At 37.4% G+C, this 23,351-nt stretch overlaps 1 protein-coding gene and 1 pseudogene across 1 annotated transcript; one reads left to right on the forward strand and one right to left on the reverse strand.

Moving 5' to 3' along the window:
• Positions 1–5,260: 5,260 nt before the first annotated feature.
• On the reverse strand, positions 5,261–13,501 carry LOC112084515 (annotated as a pseudogene).
• A 7,574-nt stretch (positions 13,502–21,075) lies between these two features.
• Positions 21,076–22,900, forward strand: LOC18013613 (xyloglucan endotransglucosylase/hydrolase protein 31). The gene is made up of 4 exons (XM_006419021.2): positions 21,076–21,351; positions 21,729–21,829; positions 21,935–22,152; positions 22,253–22,900. The coding sequence occupies exons 1-4, from the start codon at positions 21,144–21,146 to the stop codon at positions 22,611–22,613; spliced, it is 888 nt and encodes a 295-aa protein (XP_006419084.1). The 5' UTR covers positions 21,076–21,143; the 3' UTR covers positions 22,614–22,900.
• Positions 22,901–23,351: the final 451 nt, after the last annotated feature.

A 23,351-nucleotide genomic window follows, 5' to 3' on the forward strand; every position in this document is an offset into this window, starting at 1 on the left:
AAAAAAATATAAACCAGATCTGGATCCGCCATATCTGCACATACCCATCCAGAACCGATCTGATTTCGATTGAAATAATATTATTTAGTTTTTTATATAATAAAAACTAAAATATCAAATCAAATAATTAATTTTATTGATATTTTAAAGTATTTTTAGATAGTATATATATATATATATATATTAAGAAAATTATCTTTAAAAGTGAATCAGGCTCCATATTGGATATATCTTTTAATTTTAGCTATCTAAATCCGGATCTGAAAAACTCATATATCCTGTTTCCGGATTGGATAATAGATCTCAAATATTTTGCAATTATTATTTGACATTAGGTGGTAGATATCAATTATTTTCCTCATTTTGGGTTAATACTTAATAGTGAAAAAGTATTATCAATTATCAATGTTTGTTACTTTGGTCAATAAATAGTCCATTTTTCTCGGCATGATTCATGCACCTAAGCTTCCTGGTTTTGTTACCAACAGGTCCAGTATTACCAACTTGAGATGTTAAGAGCGATTACAATTTTAATTTATGTTCTTTCAAATGAATATTCAAAATTAACATTCAATGTAAAAAATTTGAAAGAAACCAAGCACAATCGTGTGCTGAAAAGTGAAAAGCCAAGTTCAACGTGAATAAAACAAAATTTTTATTTTTTATAAAATCAGTGGAATAAAATTGAAACAAAAGAACAAATGCAGAAACGAGAAGAACATAACCAGGAGGAATTGGATCTTGGATTCTATATATTATTTAGTGTAAATAAATAGTAAAAGTGACAATTCGATAAATAGTAGGAGGAATTGGATCAAGTTTGCAGAAACGAGAAGAACATAACCAGGAGGAATTGGATCCAGTTTGGATTCAAAATGTCTTTTAAAATTATTGAAGAAATTATAGATATAAATCAAAAGTATATTTAGTTTTTTTACTTAAATATATTATATTATTTTAATTAATAATTAATCCATATATATTTTAAAAAATATTTATAATTTTGCAATATTTTCATTTGGATTTTTTTTTTTTTAATGGAAAAGGAGATTCATCTCCCTATAATTTATTCAACCACAAAATATCAAACTACAATCGGACATTCCTCGGATACGCAGATCCTCGGACATCATCCTCTACAATGAACTGAACATCATTCGGAACGCTAACAAAGGAATGAAAACCAAGAGGCAAAGAAAAGCCGTAATTAGCTAAACCATCGGCAAGACGGTTAGCTTCACGGTAAATATGGGATACACGGACAAGCCAGTCACGTGAAATTAAGCCATGGCACAATCGTACCAGGAAGGACAAAGAGTGTGAATCGCAAATCCCCTTTGTCAAAAATCCAACAACTATCTCCGAGTCGATCTCCAACTCCACTCTCTCCACTCTTCTTCTCCACGCTATGTAAAGACGTAATAGATCCCCCATAACTCTGCTACAGGCGCGAACACACACCAATGTTCAAAGAGAACCCCTCACACCAACTCCCCGAGGCATCTCTTAAGACCCCACCCGCAGTTGCCAATCCAGGGTTCCCGCGAGAAGCTCTGTCAGTGTTCAGCTTAAACCAACCCTCCACTGGCTTCTTTCCAAGCGATCATCCGCTCCACCGTTCCTCCCCTGTCTCTCGTCCTATTCTCCAAACCGTGCGCATTATACACCTCCATAGCCAAATCCTTGACGAATTTGACTCGATCTCGACACTTCCCCAATTCTCCAAAGACATGACCACATCTCCACTTCCAACTCCACCACACTCACATAGCAAACAGAGTTGGCCACGGTACACCATCAACTTCATCATCTGATCCAAGATTTTGATACATCCATCCAAGTAATGACGCCTTAAAAAATTCATTCCTCCTTCGAACCGGTACAAATCTAGTCCATATGCCCGCAATAGAAGGGCAATCTCTAACAATATGCATAATTGTTTCTTCACCCCCTCGACATACCGGACAAGTGCTTGTATCCCCTAGGTGTCTCCGACATCTTTCCGCGTTTGTCATGATGACCTGATGACTCACCAGCCACAAAAACATATGTACTCTCTCTGGAGCAATCACAGTCCATAACCGATGAAAGAAACTACTCATGTTTGGTTTGGAATCTTGATCTGCCATCAACATCGCATACGCAGACTTCACACTAAACGTACCATCCGATGTTCCTCCCCATGAGATTCTATCCCGAGCTCCGGTCACATTATCTACTACCATTGCTCCCAACTCCAGCCGTATCCTTTCCGGAATGAATGGCGTAATAATATCCAGTCTCCAGCCAAAGCCATTCATCCATAAATCAGCCACCTTTACCTCCCCAAACCCGTTTGGGAGATCCATAATTACTCTCTCTTGAATCGGTACATTTGTCAGCCATCTCTCAGTCCAAAACCGTGTATCTCTGCCATTTCCAACAACCCAGCTCACGCCCTTTAGAATTACATCCCGAAGCCCAACTTGGATGCTTCTCCATGTCGATGAACCTGGCTTCTTTGCGTCCATCCAAGACTGGTCCCGAATCTCTTTCACTTTATACTTGCTGCGCAGCACACGAGCCCAGAAGCTTGAATCATCATGAACCAGCCTCCACCCAATCTTTGCTAAGAGGGCCTTATTCATCTCGTAAGATTTTCGGATACCCAACCCACCCTCACTTCTTGGTTTACATACTCTATCCCAAGCCACAAGATGCTGTCTTTTCTTAACCGATGTACTTCCCCATAAGAAATTTCGAGAGATCTTATCCAGCCCATCTAAAATAGACGTTGGTAACAGAATTGTGCTCATCGTATGTACTGGAATCGAGGAGAGCACAGCCTTAGTCAACGTTAGTCTTCCCGCAGCGCTTAAAACTTGGCTTCTCCATCCCGCAAGCCTAGAAGAGACCTTCGCAAGTACCTCTCCGAATGTATCCTTATTGATTCGTTTCTGGAGCACTGGCATTCCCAGATATTTTCCTAGGTCCATCGTGGATCCTATCCCACTCTCATCACTTATCAACTTTCCCAAATCTTTGGACACATTATTTGAGAAAAATATCTTGGATTTCTCCAAACTGACTTTCTGACCTGAAGCAACACAGAATTTCTCCAAAACTCGTCTGATAACTCTTATTTGTGCCACTGACGCCTCAGCCAACAAAATCAGATCATCTGCAAAGCATATGTGCGACAACTTAGGTCCTCCTCGAGATAGAGAAATAGGTTTCCATTCCCCATTGCCATAGACCGATCTATCATATGACATAGACGTTCAAGGCACAACACGAATAAATAAGGTGACAATGGATCTCCTTGTCTGAGTCCCCGAGCTGGTTTAAAAGCCTCAGTCTTTTCACCATTCCATAAAATCGTCATTGAAGGGTTCATAACACACTGCAGAATCCATCTCACCCAGCTCTCCTCAAACCCCGCAGCACGTAATGTATCCTCCAGAAAGTCCCAACGAACTCTATCATACGCTTTTTCCAAGTCCAACTTCAGAAGCATCCATCCTTTCTTACCCTTCTTCTTATGCATTGAATGTACCGTTTCTTGAACAACTACGATATTATCCATGCTTAATCTACCGGGAATAAAGCTAGACTGCGCTGGACCAATCAGTTTCGCTATTACCCGCTTGAGACGTAAAACCATCATTTTTGTAATTGTCTTGAAGAGGACGTTACACAAACTTATTGGTCGAAATTGAGTAACCCTCTCTGGCTTTGGCACCTTCGGTATAAGCACAACAAGAGCATCATTGGTCTCGGCTGGTAAGTTCCCCGATGCAAAAAACTCCAATGCAAACCGTATAACCGACTCTCCTACAACATCCCAACACTCATGATAGAAAATAGGCTGATAACCATCGGGTCCAGGTGCTTTAAACCTCCCCATACTCCTGATTGCTGTATCAACTTCCATCCCCGAAAAAGGTTTATTCAAATCACTTCGCTCCTCTCGGGTCAACCTGATAAAACCATCGCTAGGTAGTGTATCCACTTCCCTAGGTACATCCTCCAATGAATAAAGCCTCCTAAAATAACTTACTTCCATTTGTTCCAACTCCTGTGCATCCGTTACCCACTGACTTTCATCATTTTTCAATTGTTCAACCCGATTTCGCCTTCTCCTGATAACCGTGGACATATGAAAAAATTTCGTATTCCGGTCTCCAAGCGCAATACGTTGTTCCCTAGACTTTTGGAGCCATAATACTTCCTTCTGTTCCAACACCTCTTCAAATTTCTTTAATAATATCTCCTCCTCTTGCAAGAGGGTATCGGTCTGAGCTATCTCTAAAGAGTCTTGAACCGCTTTGATCGCTCCCATAAGCTCTTCCTTTCGTTTATGCACATCTCCGAAAACAGCCTTATTCCACCTCTTGAGTTTAATACGTAACTCATTTAAAGCCTTCGGTGTTGTCAGCGTAGCATTCCACGACGCTGCAAGTAACTCCTTGAAACTCGGGTGCTTCAACCAAGCCGCCTCAAAACGGAATGGTCTCCGGCTTGGATCACGTCCTATCTCGGGACAAAGTTGCACATAGATGGGCGCATGATCCGATGTCAGAAAAGGGAGATGTCTCACACAAGCTTCCTGCCACTTCAGCCTTGCGTGAGCACAACAAAGGACTCTATCTAATCTTTTGGCAACAAAGTTCTCTTGGCTTCTCCCACGCCTCCAAGTGAAACTGCTTCCACTATATCCCATATCGATGAGAGATAGGCTGTTAATCCATTCCCCAAAAGCGAGGGAGTCACTAGACAAACGCCCATTTCCACCCGATCTTTCGTCCAACCGGACAATAGTATTAAAATCTCCTCCTATTATGATAGGTCCTTCTAGTCGCTGGACAGCTGCACTCAACTCTGCCCATAAGCCGCTTTGTCTAGCCGCCGAGGGAGCTGCGTACACAACAATGATCGACAGAACATCTGCACCATTTTGCAATTTCGCAGCAATAAACTGGCTAGACGACTCCACAATGCTCATATCACCAATCCCCGATCTCCATAAAAGCCAAATTCCGCCACTTTGGCCCACAGCATCAACCCGAAACGAATTTTCAAAGCCTAAACCTTGACAAATTCTTCCTGCTCTATCTCCTCCAGCATGAGTTTCGAACAAAGCTAAAACATCCGTCTTGAACTTCTTTAGCATATATCGAATGGCTCTTCTGAAATTGGGTTTATTCGCCCCCCGGCAGTTCCACAATAGACAATCCATCATATAATTTTGATAAAAAACTTGGACTACCGGGGCGTAGCATTAAGCCATGCCCAACTCAGTCTCTCCCACAGGAAAATTCCCTGAAAACTCAATACCGTCCTCCTTCATTATAGGCGGAACCGAATCAGTCACAGCCTTGGATACACTTCCACCAGGCTCTGTTAATATGACCTCACGACTACTCATAAAAGCTCCACCTGGTCTCCCCATTATCTCCGATTCAACTCTCAATCTTTTCCCATTAACAGAGAGTAAGTCTTCTCCCTTTGCCGGTCCGAACACGAGACCTCTCGACATGCTCCCTAAATTTCCTTGTCTCTGTTTCGGCCCATTGGGCTCACCAGCCTTATTCGATCCAATTTTTTTCCCTTTAAACCCAGCCTTAATATTATTCTTAGTCTTCTCCACATTCAAACCAGATCGCATATCTTTTCCTTGTGGGCCACTCAACTCCTTCCTTCCCTTAACTTGAAAAGATACGTTATCCTTATTAGCTCCAACAGATTTAGTAACTTCCCTTATATCGGGGGATATCGTATCCACCTCCAAACCACCAAACCAATTCGAAATCTCCAACCCCTGATTTTGCGTGATTTCCTTGAGATTCCTCGTCGATTCTCCTCCATCAGACCCCGCCGCAAACACCACCGCCCTCGGTTGCCGGCGTTCCCGATTTCTTACCAGTGTAAATCCTTCTTCTCTCCGTGGCACTACATTACTTGTAGACACCTCCTCCATCCCCACTGAAGTCACTTCCTTCTCCACATTTCGCTTAGGACAAGCATGAATCAAATGTCCATAAATTCCACAAGATGGACATATATTCAACAACACCTCATACGCCACGAAATATCTCTCCCCATTAATCAAGATCGTGCCCTTCAATGGTTTAGATAGGTTCACTTCCACACAAATTCTAGCAAATCGGGCTCTCTCAAAATTAAGGGTAGCCATATCCACCTTGATCGGTTTACCAAGTCCTTTCACAATGTTCATTAGGATCGATCTATGGTAATAGTGCACTGGAATATTCGTCAACCTTAACCACACCGGCGTGGTAATGATTTCATCCCTAAGAGGATCAAAGCTTGGTGACCAATCCTGCACCATCAAATAACTGCCGAAAATCCGCCATGGACCTCCTGTTAGTGCCGCCAAATACTCCTCTTCCAACTCAAAACGAACAATAAATAACTGCCTAGGCAAATCCATGACGTACATCCCCCCCTCGGCTTCCACAATTCACGAAGCTTACGATTAAGCACTTGGATCGGGACTTGTCTCCCCAACACCTTCACTATCATACATTTCTTCCATAACCCATGCATCGCTTCTATCACTTCTTCCCCAATCGTAACCACCGGTTCATTTGGATTTATATAACTAATTTGTATTACATTTGAAAACCAATTCAATTCTATTTATATAAATAAATTAAAATATGTTTTCAAGATTCAAACTGTAATTCTTTATGGATTGGTCTAAAAATAAATACACGAATTAGTCAGTTTTAATAAACTATATAATCATTAATAAAGTATATTATAGAATTCATTAAACAAAAGTAATAACATGATCTAAAAAAAACAATCATAATCAAACTTTTATTCTACGAATATACTTATTTATATTCTAATTTATATTGATAAGTATGTATATATTATATCATATTCTTTTTATATTTAAAAATTAGTCATATATTAAATCACACAATGATGAAACAATTTCATTAATGTGGCGTTTAACCAACTTGAGTATATACGTAAACATTAATTGTATAACATTTATATATACATAGTTATCTACCCTACATATAGTGCAGATTAATTCCTAGTCCTATTTAAATGAACAAGAGGAATGCCAAGTTTTGCTGCTTATATATAAAAGCTCCAAAAGTTTCCATTCATATTTACAAATTAATAGAGACAAAAAAGACTAAAAAAAATGATATTTATTTCAAGTTTTTTTTTTTACCTTTTATCTAAAATTTCATCAGGTTTTTAATTCACAATAATAATAATTGTAGGTCGAATTAATTTTTTTTTTACCATAGATGATAGTGTCATAGACTTATAGTAAAACACTATCGTTTCTAAGTTTTATATGTGCACCACATCCATGATGGATAACTCTGTCTGTAACACACATGACTATACTACATGCAGTAATATGGAACATACAATAAGTTTTGCATGTATGTAGAAACTGTGTTTTATCTTTAACAAAAAAAAAAAAATAGAAACTGTGTTTTATGAGTAAGGGGATGTGTAAATGCATCAGTGGATGACTCCAGGGACATATGGGTGATCGATTCTGGATGCTTTCATCACATGAGTTCAAAAAGATATTGGTTTAAGGAGCTTGAAAAAAGAACTTCAAGTAGAATCCTTCTCAGTGATTTTCATACTGTTCAGACTCAAGATATAAGAACTATCAGATCGGACACTCAAGGAGGCATGGTGAAGCTAATGAAAAATGTTAGATATGTCCCAACCTTGAGACAGAAATTCACATCTACAAGCACTTTGGACCAGTTGGGCTTTTTACACTCAGGAAGAAACACAAAGATTAGTTTTTACAAGAACAACAAGCTTGCACTTAAGGGAATTTTGAAGAAGGGTCTCTACATACTTGATGGCAACACAATTACAAAAGAATCATGTAAGGCAGTGATGTGAACTTGATGTGTGTTGTGGGTGTTGTCAAGTTTTACCCTAACTGAAATCAATAGCCGCAAGTGCACAACTGATCGATTGTAATACTTAGGGATCGAATCCACAGGGAAGGAGGATCTTTTCCTGCAAAAAGCCTTTGAAATAAGTTAAAGTAAGGAAGTCTAGAACAAAAACGGTTTTGTAGGGGTTTGGTAGTGTGTTTAAAATCTAAAGACGAAATATTAAAAGAGAATACGAGAATTAAATGACGTAATAACTAAACTTAATGAAAATGACTAAAAATGATAAAAACGGATATTCTAATGCTTAAATGAAAATGAACTAAAAAGGAAAGACAATATTGAACTAAAGCTTGAAAGAAAATCGGTGTAAATCAATAAGGAAGAATGCGTTGGGCTTCAGGGAAGTTTTCTCAGGGGTACGAACAATTCAAAACATTGCTAGAGAGTAAAATTGATAAGATTTTAGCTTAAACTTTTCGAACTGGAGTCACGGACATATGAATACGCCACTGTCGTGATCATAGACAACTATCTCTCTTAACCCTGACCAGTAGGTTTCCACTCTGGCCCTAGAAGAGAAGAGATGCATTATGTTTAAGACTCGTCCTAATTCACAAATTGCCCATAGGTAGGTTTCCACTCCTATGTTTGTTTTGCTCTCCCAAACTAGATCTGATACCTGATGAACACTTTCGTGTCACCAAGCATCTGGATCAGATTGTAGTTCATGACGCTACATTCATGCTGTAAAAACGAATTCAGAAGAAAAAGTTCTAAGATTCGACTCAAAAGCTCATGGAATCCTCATCGAACATATAAATCTCCATCGAAAATCCCTTAATCCCAACAATAAAACTACTCAGACATAATGAACGAAATCAAAGACATAATATTAAGAAGTAGAATAGAAACCGAAATTGAAAAAGAAAGAACAAGGGTTCAAGAGAACAAATCTCTATCTCCCTAAAAGCTAAAGCAAAACAAGTATTCTAAAACAATAAGAAAGATAGAGGATGATCGATTAGGGTTCCTAAGACATGTATTTATAGTGCTCAAGACCTCTCTAGACGTCACTTAGGGTTTCTCCAAATGAGGGAATCATTGTGCGCTTCAGAAATGGGCTTTTTGGGCTCGGAGGTTGATGGCCGTGGTCGGGACAAGTGTGACCGCGGGGAATGAGTGTTTTGCCGCGGTCGGGATGCTCCTGACCGCGGGAAATTGCTTGTTGGCCGCGGGTGGAAGTGCTTGCCGGCTGGTTTACGGGACATCTTGCTCTTCGCGTATCTTTTGATTGAACCGCTGGATTGCCAAGCTGTAAAAAGCACTGGAAATCTGATACTTCCATCTTTAAGGTCTCCAAATTTGAGCTGGATCAGACGGTGAGAAGGCCTTCAATCAATCCGTCTCTCATGTGTAAAACCAATACCAAGTCTAGCTGGTGAACTTCTGACGGTTTGACTCTAAGCTAAAATCTGGTTTTCTATCCATTTTGTTAAGTTTTTCCCTAAGTTACCTGAAAAGAGTCTTGGAACTACAAATACTAGAAAAACGTAATAAAAGTACTTAAAAGCAATTAAAAGCATAGAAAAAGTATATCAAAACGATCCATAAAAGTGGTCAAAATACGGTGTTATCAACTCCCCCAGACTTAAACCTTTGTTTGTCCTCAAACAAAGCAAAAGCCTAAACTGGTTAAGTGAAAACAAAAATAGGGAATGCACAAATCTCATAGACATGAACTCCTAAACTAGGACCAAAGATAGTGCATCAATCCACAACTTAGTCTAGAAAATTCTCACTAATGCACAAGAGATACTAGTCCACTTTTTCCGTCATGCAAAACTTAAACAATCTAAATCTTGATTCCAGTCAACTAGCTCTCTACATTCATTAAGTTCAATAGTGAGTTCTCATTAAAGACATCATCCAGGGTAGACGACGTTTGGCATTAAAGGGCTATTTAAGTGGTGGAGTTAAAGTGTTTTGGGTTACCTGAAGATCTGGAGGATGCAAGATAATATGCAAAACCGCAAGAGAGATAAGGACCTGTTGATGACCACAGTTTTCAGTCATTTCTTCTTGCCAAATGTTGTTGCATAATCCTTACTCCTTTGTTGTAAACAGCTGTTCCCCTAGACTTAGATTTTTTCCAGGAATCAGAAAACAATCTCCAAAACTCCATAAAATCAAACTCCAGTTGCCTTGGGACTTAAAATTCGACCTCTCTAGACTCTCTAAGGCTTTTATTTCCTTTTTTTTCTTATTTTCGGATTTTTTTTTTTTGGAAAGGAAATGCCTTTTAAAGAGAGAGAGAGAGACTAAAGGACGAGATTGTACCAAAATTTGAGATTTTTCTAAGGCAAACTGAGCTTCCTCTTGTGTTGAATCCTTCCGGGAACTTTTCCGGCAAATCGCAGGTCTCTGTCCTTGGTGACTGAAAACTGCGTCGTTCCTCTTTCTCTCCAACGTTTTTGCACTTATCTGCATATAAGACAATAGAAAACAAGAGTGCATGTGGTTTGAAAGAGGATTGGTTAAGGTGGGGAACTAGCTAAAGATGAACTAGCCATTCAGGATCAACAGAGAGTGGTAAAAGGATAAAGGAGTCCTGAATGTATGATTCGTTTCCCTGGTCTAATGCTTCAATGAGAAAATTAAGTCCAAATTAAGTCCAAATAAAACAGAGCTAGTGTATCCCTTCATCTAAATCGAAATTATTCAAATTCCTCTGGGGTACTTCGTTTCAAATGTGCTTAGCTACCGCCTAGTCTAGTCCTAAATCATGAATGAGCATGTCACTAGGAACAGTCTAAAAGCACACAGTCAACTATCATTGATTCATGTTCACCATTCCCTTTAGAACGTATTTTGTTTTGAAAATCGATTTTGAAAAACTTTAAGGAAAATGCAAAAAGTGTAGAAAATGCAAGACTCATGAAAGAAAAGTGGTTAGAAAGGGATGAAATCCTCCCCCAGACTTAAATCACACTGTCCTCACTGTGAAACAAGTCGAGATTGGATGAGAAAAATGCATAGATAATCGAATTGGTAAGGACAAAGAGAACTTACCTGGATCCGGGATGCTGGTGGAGATGAACCGGATTCATTCGAAGAGGTTTGGGAAGGTGATAGGTGGTGATGAAGGTGGTGAAGGGTGATAAATGAGGTGGAGGGTGATTGGTGAGGTGGAATGAGGTGAAAGGGGTGGTTTGGGTCGGTTTTGGATCTCAACGACCAAGTGCCGCGGTCAGGAGCTGCACGACCGCGGCAAACAAGCACTTGGCCGCGGTTAGGATTACGCGACCGCGGCCGACGGTAGTTTTCCCGCGGTCAGAAAGTCTGCGACCGCGGGGGCTTATATCGCAGCCTCTTCCTGCTTCTCCTTGGTTCCTGCTGGGCCGAGCAGTCAGGTACCATCCTTATTTTTGGTTTTTTCTGGTTTTTTGATTTTTTTGGCCTTTTTGTTTTATAAGAAACACCTGAAACTAAGAAAAAGAAAAAGATCAAAAGAAAAAGAAAAGAAAAATCCTAAAGAAAACAATACCTAAATGGGTTGCCTCCCATTAAGCGCTTCTGTTTTAAGTCGTTTAGCTCGACTTTAGGTGTTGGACGTGACTTATTCCAATGAAGAAGACCTTGTCCTGAGACAAGTCTTTTTCGACATCTCCTTGCTTTGCTTAGCAGGTTCTTCGTCACTCCAAAGTTCTTCTTCAAATTCTTCTGTTGCAGAACGTTTTCCTGCTTTGCTGTTGTATGGGACAGCTTCTGGAAGACATCTTTGTCGATATTAGCAAATGAAATCCTCCGGTTTGGCCAGTCCATTATAGCTCCGGAAGTTGCTAGAAAAGACCATCCCAGAATCACTGGATATGTTGCATCTCTCGTCTCGACAATGTAGAAGTCGACCGGCACTATGCAATCTCCTATTCTCAAAGGAATTTCATGAGCTATTCCTTGAGGTGTTGCATTTGAATCATCAGCTAGGCTAATCTTTGCTCTAGTCCTGCACAGGTGTCTAATACCAAGTCTCAAAGCAATTGCCTTGGACATCATGTTAAGACAAGCTCCAGAATCACATAGCACGTTTTTAAACATTTCTCCTCTAATAGAACAAGAGATAAAAAACTGAACTATACCTTCTATTTTATGAAGTGTTCGAACAGGTTTACCTCTTCTGGCATGATTGAACAAGTCTTCTATCTCAGGGATTGATTCTTTGCTCTCACAGAAGTAGTGGCCTATCATGAAGTCCTTGCAAGCTTTGGCAAAAGTGATTCCTTCAGGTAGAACCACATCATTGAATTCGTCGAGCTTTTCCTTGCTGATTTTGTTGGTGTAGTGGCTGCACTCTTCCGGTCTTTGGAGGTGGATTGAATAAACAGCAGCATCAGGTGATGTCCTGGGAAAAGTCAGACGTCTGGCCCTCCCAAAATAGGTTCTGATATCCTCCTTTGTCTCCTTGCTGTACCTAAAGAAAACTTGCAAACAACCAAGATGCCATATATCATCGAAACCTGTGTAAAGAGGGATCGATTTCACAAACTTGTTGAATTCAACGAGCCTTTCTCTGGAGATTGGTGCTCCTAATTCCACCATTTTGTCTGGATTTCCTCCTTCTATGAACAGACGATAGTCTTCGTCCTCAAGGTAGTGCCCTTCATATTCATCCTCATATGCTAAAACTATGTTGCAAGGGAGTACCTCATTTCTTCTTGAGATGTTTTGGAGCTGATAACATACACCGTTTGTTTCTGAAGAGGGGTTTTGACCATCCCAGCAGATGTATCAAATGAGCATTGACCTGTAGGAGTGGAAAAGGGCTGAAAGGCATCTGAAAGAGTGCTGGCCGCGGGTAGAAGCTCCACAACCGCGGGTGAAGAGGGCTTTGCCGCGGTCAGGATGCTCACGACCGCGGCTGGAAGCTTGTTGGCCGCGGTCACGTGAGTTCTGACCGCGGGAATGAGGCTCCGAGTTGTTTCCTCAGTTTCGTCTGCTCCTTTGCCATCTGAACTGATTTCTGCACCTTCTAACTCCGTCTCCTCCTCTTTTAGGATAAGATCTTCGATGAGAAGCGTCGAGCCATTCGTTTCACGTCCTTGCATAAGCTTTTCGACCTTCTTTTCGATTTCATCGAGGGTATAGACTACTTTGTCCACAGTTGAGTCTATTGCCTCTGCTTTCTCTTGAACCTTGTGTACTCCATCCCAAATCTCTTCTACGTAGGAATAGGTTTGGTTGTTATGGTAGTTAATAGTCTCTTCTGCTTCACCAAGTTTGATCTCTAAGGTGTGGATGCTCCAACCGGCTTTGCGAATGCGAACTTTGTGTGCTCCAACTCGTTCTTCGATTGCTTTCATCCTCTCCTGGACGGTTTCAGTACCTTCGTTTAGCTGGCTTTCGACGGTCTTGACTTGAGCTGAAAGATCTTCAAGCTTTCTGTTAAAACGTATTGACAAGTCATCAATTCTCTCGTCAATTGTGGATCTTGCTTGAACGTCGAGTAAGTGCGAGACCGCCAATTCTAGTAGCTCCAATCGGTGAATGGGTTTGACGTTTTCATTCTTGTGAGGCAAACGACGAGCAGGTTGTTCAGGGTTGGCCATTTGAGGTGCGTAGGGTTCCTTCTGGAACGTTCTGTTGTCTTCGCTTTGAGTTTTTTCGTAGAGATCGCGTAGATGCTTCTCTCTGCGTCTGGTGGCTTGAGGAGTGTTATAGAAACCTTCCTCATTTTGTTTATTTCGATTTATAGGATCCATATCTTCTGAAATGGAAACAAAATAACTGAAAAATGGAAAATTTCAGAAAAGGGGGTTCTAGAGTCGATTTACTAACCTTTCTCGGGGTTTTGCAGAAAAGAAAACGCATGCCTTCCCCGGCAACGGCGCCAAAAACTTGATGTGAACTTGATGTGTGTTGTGGGTGTTGTCAAGTTTTACCCTAATTGAAATCAATAGCCGCAAGTGCACAGCTGATCGATTGTAGTACTTAGGGATCGAATCCACAGGGAAGGAGGATCTTTTCCTGCAAAAAGCCTTTGAAATAAGTTAAAGTAAGGAAGTCTAGAACAAAAACGGTTTTGTAGGGGTTTGGTAGTGTGTTTAAAATCTAAAGACGCAATATTAAAAGAGAATACGAGAATTAAATGACGTAATAACTAAACTTAATGAAAATGAACTAAAAAGGAAAGACAATATTGAACTAAAGCTTGAAAGAAAATCGGTGTAAATCAATAAGGAAGAAGGCGTTGGGCTTCAGGGAAGTTTTCTCAGGGGTACGAACGATTCAAAACATTGCTAGAGAGTAAAATTGATAAGATCTTAGCTTAAACTTTTCGAACTGGAGTCACGGACATATGAATACGCCACTGTCGTGATCATAGACAACTATCTCTCTCAACCCTGACCAGTAGGTCGGGATGCTCCTGACCGCGGGAAATTGCTTGTTGGCCGCGGGTGGAAGTGCTTGCCGGCTGGTTTACGGGACATCTTGCTCTTCGCATATTTTTTGATTGAACCGTTGGATTGCCAAGCTGTAAAGTGCACTGGAAAGCTGATATTTCTATCTTTAAGGTCTCCAAATTTGAGCTGGATCAGACGGTGAGAAGGCCTTCAATCAAGGGTGAACTTCTGACGGTTTGACTCTGAGCTAAAATCTGGTTTTCTATCCATTTTGTTATGCTTTTCCCTAAGTTACCTGAAAAGAGTCTTGGAACTACAAATACTAGAAAAACGTAATAAAAGTACTTAAAAGCAATTAAAAACATAGAAAAAGTATTTCAAAACGATCCATAAAAGTGGTCAAAATACGGTGTTATCAGGCAGAGGGATCAGGGTCTTTGAATCTCTTTGGCACAGCCGTTTCGGTCATATGAGTTACAAAAATATGCAGGTTCTGGTTAAAGACTGTGTTTTAAGGAAAAAAGAGGTTGGAAAGGAAGGTTTCTGTGAGCACTGCATAATGGGAAAGTCGAAAAAGGTAAGTTTTGAATCAGGTACAAGCATATTACAAAGTCAGTCCTTAACTATTTTCATGCAGATCTCTGGGGCTCCCAAAATGTGCAACCTTCCTTATCAGGTAGTAGATATTTCTTGTTCATTATAGATAACTATTCTCTAAAGGAATGAGTCTGGTTCCTCAAAATTAAGGATGAAACTTTTTCAAAATTCTATGACTGGAAAAGTCTAGTCGAGAATCATGTAGAAAATAATATTAAGTGTTTGAGACTGATAATAGTTTAGAGTTTTTTAATAATACATTTGATGAGTTTTGCAAGAAACATGGCATTGAAAGGCATAGAACCTGTCAATACACTCCACAACAAAATGGAGTGGCTGAGCAGATGAACCGAACCATTATAGAAAAAGTTCGATGTTTGCTTAACGAGTCTGGCTTGGATGAATGCTTCTGGGCCAAAGCTGCAGCAACCTCAGTCTATACAATAAATAGATCCCCTACAGCATCGATCAATCTCCAATCTTCAGAAGAGCTTTGGATTGGTAAGAAACCTGGGTATAAATATATGAGACATTTTGGCTCTATTGTCTATGTTTATGCAGATCAGGGAAAGCTAAGACCAAGGGCCATTAAAGGATTCTACATTAGCTATCCCACCGGTACTAAAGGCTATATTGTTTTCCTTTTGGAAGAGGAAAACATGATGGTTTGCAGAAATTTGAGGTTTTGGGAAAAACAAGTGTTCAAGGATCTTCAGAAAGAGAGTGAAGCAGATGCCACCAAGGGTGAGAAGACATTAAATGAAGCTAAAAAATACTATCCAGACATGGAAGTTTAAGAAGTCTCTCAAGATACCGGAGATGCATATCAAGGTGGAATATTTAATGATTCATCACGTATATGTGATGATGAAACAACTCCAGAAGCAAGTGGTGAAGCTGGGTCAAGTCTGACAAACTATCATTTGGCGAGGATAGACCAAGAATAATTATTGTTCCTCCTATGAGGTATCAGGAATATGACTGTGATGAAGGGGAGATAATGTCTGCTCTGTCAATGGCTGAGTTGATGTATGTAGAAGAACCAAAGAATTTTGCAAAAGCAAAATTAGAAAGTGATTGGCCTCTGCGGAATGGTTCAACCAACAAAAAGATGGACTCTCTGCAGAAGAATAAGATGTGGGTTCTGGTATATAAGCTTAAAGACAGGAATATCATCAGTTGCAGGTGGTTGTTTAAGGCTATACCAGGGATGGACGGTGAGCCGAGCAGATACAAGGCACGTCTGGTAGCAAGAGGTTTTACACAGAAGGAGGGTATTGAATGTCAAGAGGTTTTTTCCTCTGTGGTAAAACATGTTTCCATTAGGGTGTTATTGTCCTTAGTGGTGAATTTAGACCTGGAATTGGAGCAAATAGACTTGAAGACGATATTTCTTCAAGGGAACTTAGAAGAAGATCTATATATGTATTAACCTGAGGGTTATGTGGATCCTAAGAACAAATACAAAGTACATTTTCTCAAGAATTCTCTCTACGTGCTGAAGCATTCTCCAAATCAGTGGAATAATAGATTTGATCAGGTCATGTTAGCTAAATATTTCAGCAGGAGTGAGTGTAACACATGTGTTTACATGAAAGAAGTATCACATGGAAATTATATATATATATATATATGTGTATCTGTTGTTATATGTGAGTGATATTTTGTTGGCTGTATAAGATATGCCAGAGATAAAGAAGCTGAAATAGCATCTAAGTTCAACATTTGAGATGAAGGACTTAGGCGCTGCAAGAAGAATTCTTAGGATGGATATTTTCAGAGATAGAAGCAAAGGTAACTTAAAATTATCTCAGTCAAAATATCTGGATATGGTTATTGAGAACTTTGGTATGAGTGGAGCAAAGATTTTTCTAATCCTGATTGGTGCACACTTCAAGCTATCTGCAGTTAGAGATGAAGAGGAGTGCATCGACACTGTAGGTAACTCTTTATGCCTCAGCTGTAGGTAGTATAATGTATGCTATGGTAGGTTTTAGACCAGACTTAGCATATGTTATTAGCTTAGTGAGTAGGTGCATGAGTAAGCTAGGAAGAATTCACTGGGAAGCTATAAAGTGGTTATTGATGTACATTAAAGATTCAGTGAGTGTACAGTTAGTGTATCAAAGAGAAAAAAATTTACATATCTAGGGATTCTGTGATTCCGATTATGCTGCTGATTTGGATAGGAGAATGTCAATTTTAAGGTATGTATTTACACTGGGAGGAAATGTTGTGGCTGGAGATCATGCTTACAACTAGTCGTGGCATTATCAATTACAGAAGCCGTGTATATTGCATCAACAGAAGCTGTTAAGAAAAGCAATTTCGCTGAAAGGGATATTTGAGAAATTTGGTTTCAAGCATGGAGCAGTTAAGGTTTAGTGTGACTCGCAGAATGCAATATGCCAGCCAAAGAATAGCGTATACTATGAGCGTACAAAGAAAATTGTTGTGAAGTTCTATTTCATCAGGGACATCAATGAAGAGGAGACATAAAGGTACTTAAAGTGCATACAAGCCAGAATCCTGCAGAAATATATTAATTAATTCATAGTTAACATATATGTAATACCTTATATATAAAAGGTCAGATGCCCGAGTTTGTTAGCTAGATCATCTTCCTCATTATCTCAAACAGATTGTGTGCGTTTTCTTGTGAACTTCTCTGATTTGGAGAACTCAATTCCTTCGTGCTAGTAAATTTTCTAGACTGAGTCTGGTCCTAGAGACGTAGATCACCTTATCGGTAGTGAACTCTAAGTTACCAAAAATCGTGTGTTTTTTTGGTTAAGTATTTTACAATTTATTTCGATAACTTTAAAATTGTGAACGAAACAGAGGTTGAGATCGAAGCTGAGAGCTAAAAGTTTAGGCACAATACGTATTTCTCCATTTTCTACTCTAAAAAATATATTTTAAGTATATTTTTTGTTATTTAATAATTAATTGTTAATAATATATTTTATCTATAAAATTTACAAGTTGGTCTATTGGTTTACTAGTCATTATTGTATTAAATTATTTTATCTCATTTTTAATTTCAATACTTTTTATTTATTTTTCAATTTATTTAAATATATATATATGATAAAATTTAAAACAAATAAATAGAATATATAGTTTAAATTATATGCATTATGTTTGATATTTTTTTTCTTCAAGTTATCTTGTATAAACATATTATACTTATATTTAATATGTAGATAAGTGAGTAACTATAAGAGATTTAAAAATAAATAGATTAATTTAAAATTATTTTAATTTTGTAAGAATTTTTTATAAATAACTCCAAAATAAAGTAAAAAAATGAGGTTACACTAAATCCATTTTAGAATTGAAAATAACATAGATTTGGAGAAAATTTTACTCTAAAATAATATTTAATATAGAAAATGGAATAGGGCTGGAGATATTTTATATCTCTAGATTACGAATGAGTGAATGGTCCTAAAAATATATAGTTTTTTCTAAATTTTTATATAATTTGAAGTAATGGTTTTTACAAATCTATTTTGAACTAAATTATATTCTAAAATCGATAGTCAGTTTCTATACATGGAATATGGTAAACATATCCAGATTCTACTTCTAATATATTTTTAAGGTTTATTATCTCGTTTATTTATATAATATTTTAGATTCTTTTTAATTTTCGTTGTATAATTTAAGCAATAAAATTAACAATATTATGGAAAACAGAAAACAGAAACATACAATAATACTAAATAAACAGAAACATTGGATTGATCCAAATTCTTATCCATGCATGTGACCTCCTATGGGAAATTGACCAAACATGTTACATCTTAGACTTTATCTTAAAGAAAAAAAAAAAAAACAGGAAAGAAATGGGTTCAAATAAATTATAACGAAGATAATGTCATTTTCCTATATATATTCTTATATATGTGCCGTTAAAAGATGTCATTTTCTTTCTTGGGTCGGTTCATTGTACTTTAGTTATATAAGCACACATTCGTCGATGTCAAAAAAAAAAAAAAAAGCACACATTCGTCGAAATGTATAGTATATATATATATATATATTCACCTAATATACTGTAAATATCCTATATTAGGCTTGAACGGTAGTTGTATATAATCATATATATATATATTTAGTAGTTGTATATAATCATATATATATATATAAATATATAGGTGGACGATGATTGAAGCTTTTATCCTCTTTTTAACGTGTGAGTGAGACGATGGATTGGATCGACAGATCTTCTATTTACATTTAATTTTAGGTTTTACAAGGTGTATAGTAAACCAATTATGTTCAGTATATAAATATTAAATGACGTTACCTGTTACATTTTTATATAAATATATATATATATATCTAAAACTTCTATATAGTGCCCTGACTAGATTTATAGAGGTTTACGGCAATTATAAAAAATGTAACAGACTCACAAATAACTGATTCACGCCCCATGCCATAACCGAGTACCTAGGATCAGTCCCGACTCTTGACAATAATTTCTATAAAGTCTTATTCTCTTTATATAGAGAGGATTCGATATTTTTCTCCCGACTCTTGACAAGAATTTCTATAAAGTCTAATAACCGACAAAGACTAAGTGCAGTCGTTACTGTTACACTCCATTTGTACAAATACATGTTATTTTAAAATAACCATGCTATTACAACACATTTCTAATCTTTTTTGTCTATGGTTGATGTTACTTTACAAAAATGCTTGAAACACATTTCTAATCTTAAAATAATGTTATACGACTCTTCAATGATAGCAGAATGCTTTCAACAATGCTCCATATTTCCGTTAAAAACATGAGTTTAGTAATGTTATAGGGTCGAGACTACAAGAATTTGGGATCTGTCACATGACCTACTAAAGTTTAGGCAAATTATTAAGATTTTTTATTTTATTTTAAAGCCTCCTGTTAAGTTTTCTTAAAATGTAATTTAGTTTCTGATTATATTGGGTGCGTTGTTGTATCATGTATGATATTTCCTAGAAAAATATATTTGTCAATCTTCAATATATAGTTAATGTTATTTATTTTTTTTGTAAAATTATTGTAGGTGGTATAACAACTTTTTGTATATTTGTTGGTCAACTTAGAAGAACATGGCCTTAAATTTTTTTTCTGAACGGCCTGTAATGCTATACATATAGTTCATTAAATACCATGCAATTTTTCAAATGACATTTTCTTCTCAACATATTTTTACAAATGACGTCGCCTCAACTGAAATCTTTTATCCATGTGAGATTTTTGCTCCTCACCTTTTTCAGTTTTGCTCTGTCAGATGACATCAAAAGCTTAATGACATCAAAAGCTTAATCTTCCCTCAACTTACTATGGGCATTTTCGTCATATACAAAAATTGAATCTTTTGAGTAAAAGAAAGACCATGACTTAAAGTCCAAGATTTAGTTATATACCTACTTGTCTGAAAAAAAAAAGTTATATACCTAAATCCTAATCAACCATTTACTCAACTCATGCAAAATAAGCAGACTACATTGGATTTTTTGTTCACACACTCTTAATTTTTTCCAAAGAAATTTCATTAATTAAACAAGAGTTTTAAAATAACTAGGCTTGCCGTCCGAGAGCAGCGACGACGACTCATGGAGGTGCAGTTGTCAAAAGAAAGAGGCTGGCGGATCTAGGTTTTTGTCTTGAAAAGCTTGAGTGAGAGAAACAAATGTTTTTCTATTCAGTCTCATCCTATCAATATATAAATGCTGTTATGACATTTCTTACATAAATTAGAAACTAATTAATTATACTATTAAGTCTTTTCAAAGCCATATGACTTTTGAATTTCTGTTTAAGTCACTAATTTTGTTTATAATTAAATAGGCATTAAAAAGGTTTGCAATGAAATTTTAGAACCAAAAAAAAAAAATTATAAAATGACACTTACCTTGTTATACTTTCAATAAGGAAGAACAGTATTTTACATCTATATAAAAAACTATTTCTCAGTTTCATTCTCTTAAATTTTCAAATTTCGCACCCAGTTTTCTTTATTAATTCATATAGTATTATCTATTATGTAAGTTGACATGAAATGTTTATATTTGGCATGGAATCAATCCATAAGGCCCATCCAATCAACGGATAACAGTCACTCACTCCTATAACTGTAGGACCTACATTCCTTCTATTTATACACACCTGTGTTTTCCACTTTACTTCATTCATAAAACTATTTATTCCCCCTTTGGTAGTAACCACTGAAAGGGCTTTACTTCACTCTCTCAAATGGCTTTTCATCTTATCCTTCTTCTTTGTCTAGCTCTACTAGTGTTGTGCCCTCGTGGTTATAGCCAGCGTTCTCCTTCGCCGGGATACTACCCGAGTTCTCGAGTACCGACTTCAACTTTTGATCGTGAATTTCAGCCTCTATGGGGCTCTCAACACCAGCGTAGAGAGCAAGACGTTATCACTCTATGGCTCGACAAATCAACAGGTCTATTTCTTTCTTTTTCATCTTTTTTCATTTGCAACCAAATATGTGGGCTCAGCTCAATTCTCTGGTCCAAATTTTTTTGGTCCATGTTATATACGTACAAAAAAATATCATATACTACTCAGTTGGGATACAACATAGAAAAATAATATCACTAAATCTTTGAATTAGTTTAGATATGTGACGATTTCTTGTTTCTTTGTCCGCATTTAAGTTTCTGATGTTATTTAATACACCGCATGTCTTGAGAAGACTGTGTCGGTAGCTTATATTTAATTAAAATATAATTCCCAGTTACTTATTTTCAGCATATCATTTATGTTATGATCTTGTATAGTAAGTAAATATAGCGACTAATTCAATGTGATTATGAACAGGGAGTGGATTCAAGTCTATTCATTCGTACAGGTCGGGTTACTTTGGTGCATCCATTAAGCTTCAACCAGGCTATACAGCTGGAGTCGATACATCCCTCTATGTAAGAAAATTTTTTAAAAGGGAATGAATTGATTAAAACCATCTAATATGTATGTAGCTAAATCGTTATTAAAATAAAATGTACTAACAATATTGGGATTTATAGCTCTCGAACAACCAAGAGCATCCTGGAGACCACGACGAGGTCGATATCGAGTTTCTAGGGACAACGCCAGGGAAACCTTATAGCCTTCAGACAAATGTATTTGTTAGAGGAAGTGGTGACCGAAATGTCATTGGGAGAGAAATGAAATTTAACTTGTGGTTCGACCCCACTCAAGATTTCCACCATTATGCTATTTTGTGGAACGCTAATCAAATTGTGTAAGTCAAACTCAGAATAGTTACATTAATTATATCCATTTTTTGGTAACTAATTATATCCATTTGTTACATTTGATATTCTAAATTGGTCAACTTTCAGATTCTACGTAGACGATGTGCCGATACGTACGTATGATAGAAAGAATGAAGCTATCTTCCCCACTAGACCGATGTGGGTGTATGGATCGATATGGGATGCATCGGACTGGGCCACAGAAAATGGGAGGATCAAAGCCGACTATCGATATCAACCATTTGTGGCTAAGTACAAAAACTTTAAGCTAGCAGGTTGCACCGCAGACGGATCTACATCATGCAGACCACCATCGGCCTCACCTATGAGGAACCGAGGGTTGAGCCGGCAACAAATGGGGGCGATGGCTTGGGCACAGAGGAACTTCTTGGTCTATAACTATTGCCATGACCCTAAAAGAGACCATACCCAAACACCAGAATGTTAAACACACAAACAAACAAAAGAAAAAGGTTTTTTTATAATTTTATTTTGTATTACCAAATTATACATTAAGTTAATAATGGGAGGACTTGAGACGGGTCCACACTCCACACTGGAAACTAGAGTGCAGCAGTTGAGCGTCCGGTCCTCCTAGATTTGAGATTAAAAAGAAAGTTATTCTTGTAATATTGTTTTGTTCTATTTGTGATTTTCTAATAACTGTGGCTATATATGGTATTGTATTGTTGTGTGAACTAAAGAAAAAAAAAGGAAGAAAGTGGTTCGACCGAAGGTGGCTTGAATTATTTGTTGGATTTTTATATTAACTAGTGAATCTCCAATCAATATAAATAATTGATTGCCGCATATATAAATAATTGAACTATTAAAATTTGGATGACGCATTTAGCATATATCAAAATTCGATATATTTAATTGGAAATACATAATTAAGTGATACTTGACTAGTAACTTTCATTTACTGAGGAGTTGTTTTGTTCTATAGAACGTAACAAGTGATCCAATTTTTTTGAAGTATGAAATTGTCTAACAACTTATATTTGACGAGTTGAAACTATCTCATGTTTTAAACCCATGAAAAAATTGGTGAGTGGACTACTCGAGGATACTGTTTATTAAAAATTAAGATCACCTTTGTTATAAAAAATAAAAATCATAATTACATATAATAATCAATTATAATATATTTATACAAAGCAATAAATATTGATAACTGCCGTCA

The sequence above is a fragment of the Eutrema salsugineum genome, unplaced genomic scaffold (assembly GCF_000478725.1).
Source record: "Eutrema salsugineum unplaced genomic scaffold, Eutsalg1_0 scaffold_4, whole genome shotgun sequence".
In the NCBI taxonomy this organism is placed as follows: domain Eukaryota; kingdom Viridiplantae; phylum Streptophyta; class Magnoliopsida; order Brassicales; family Brassicaceae; genus Eutrema; species Eutrema salsugineum.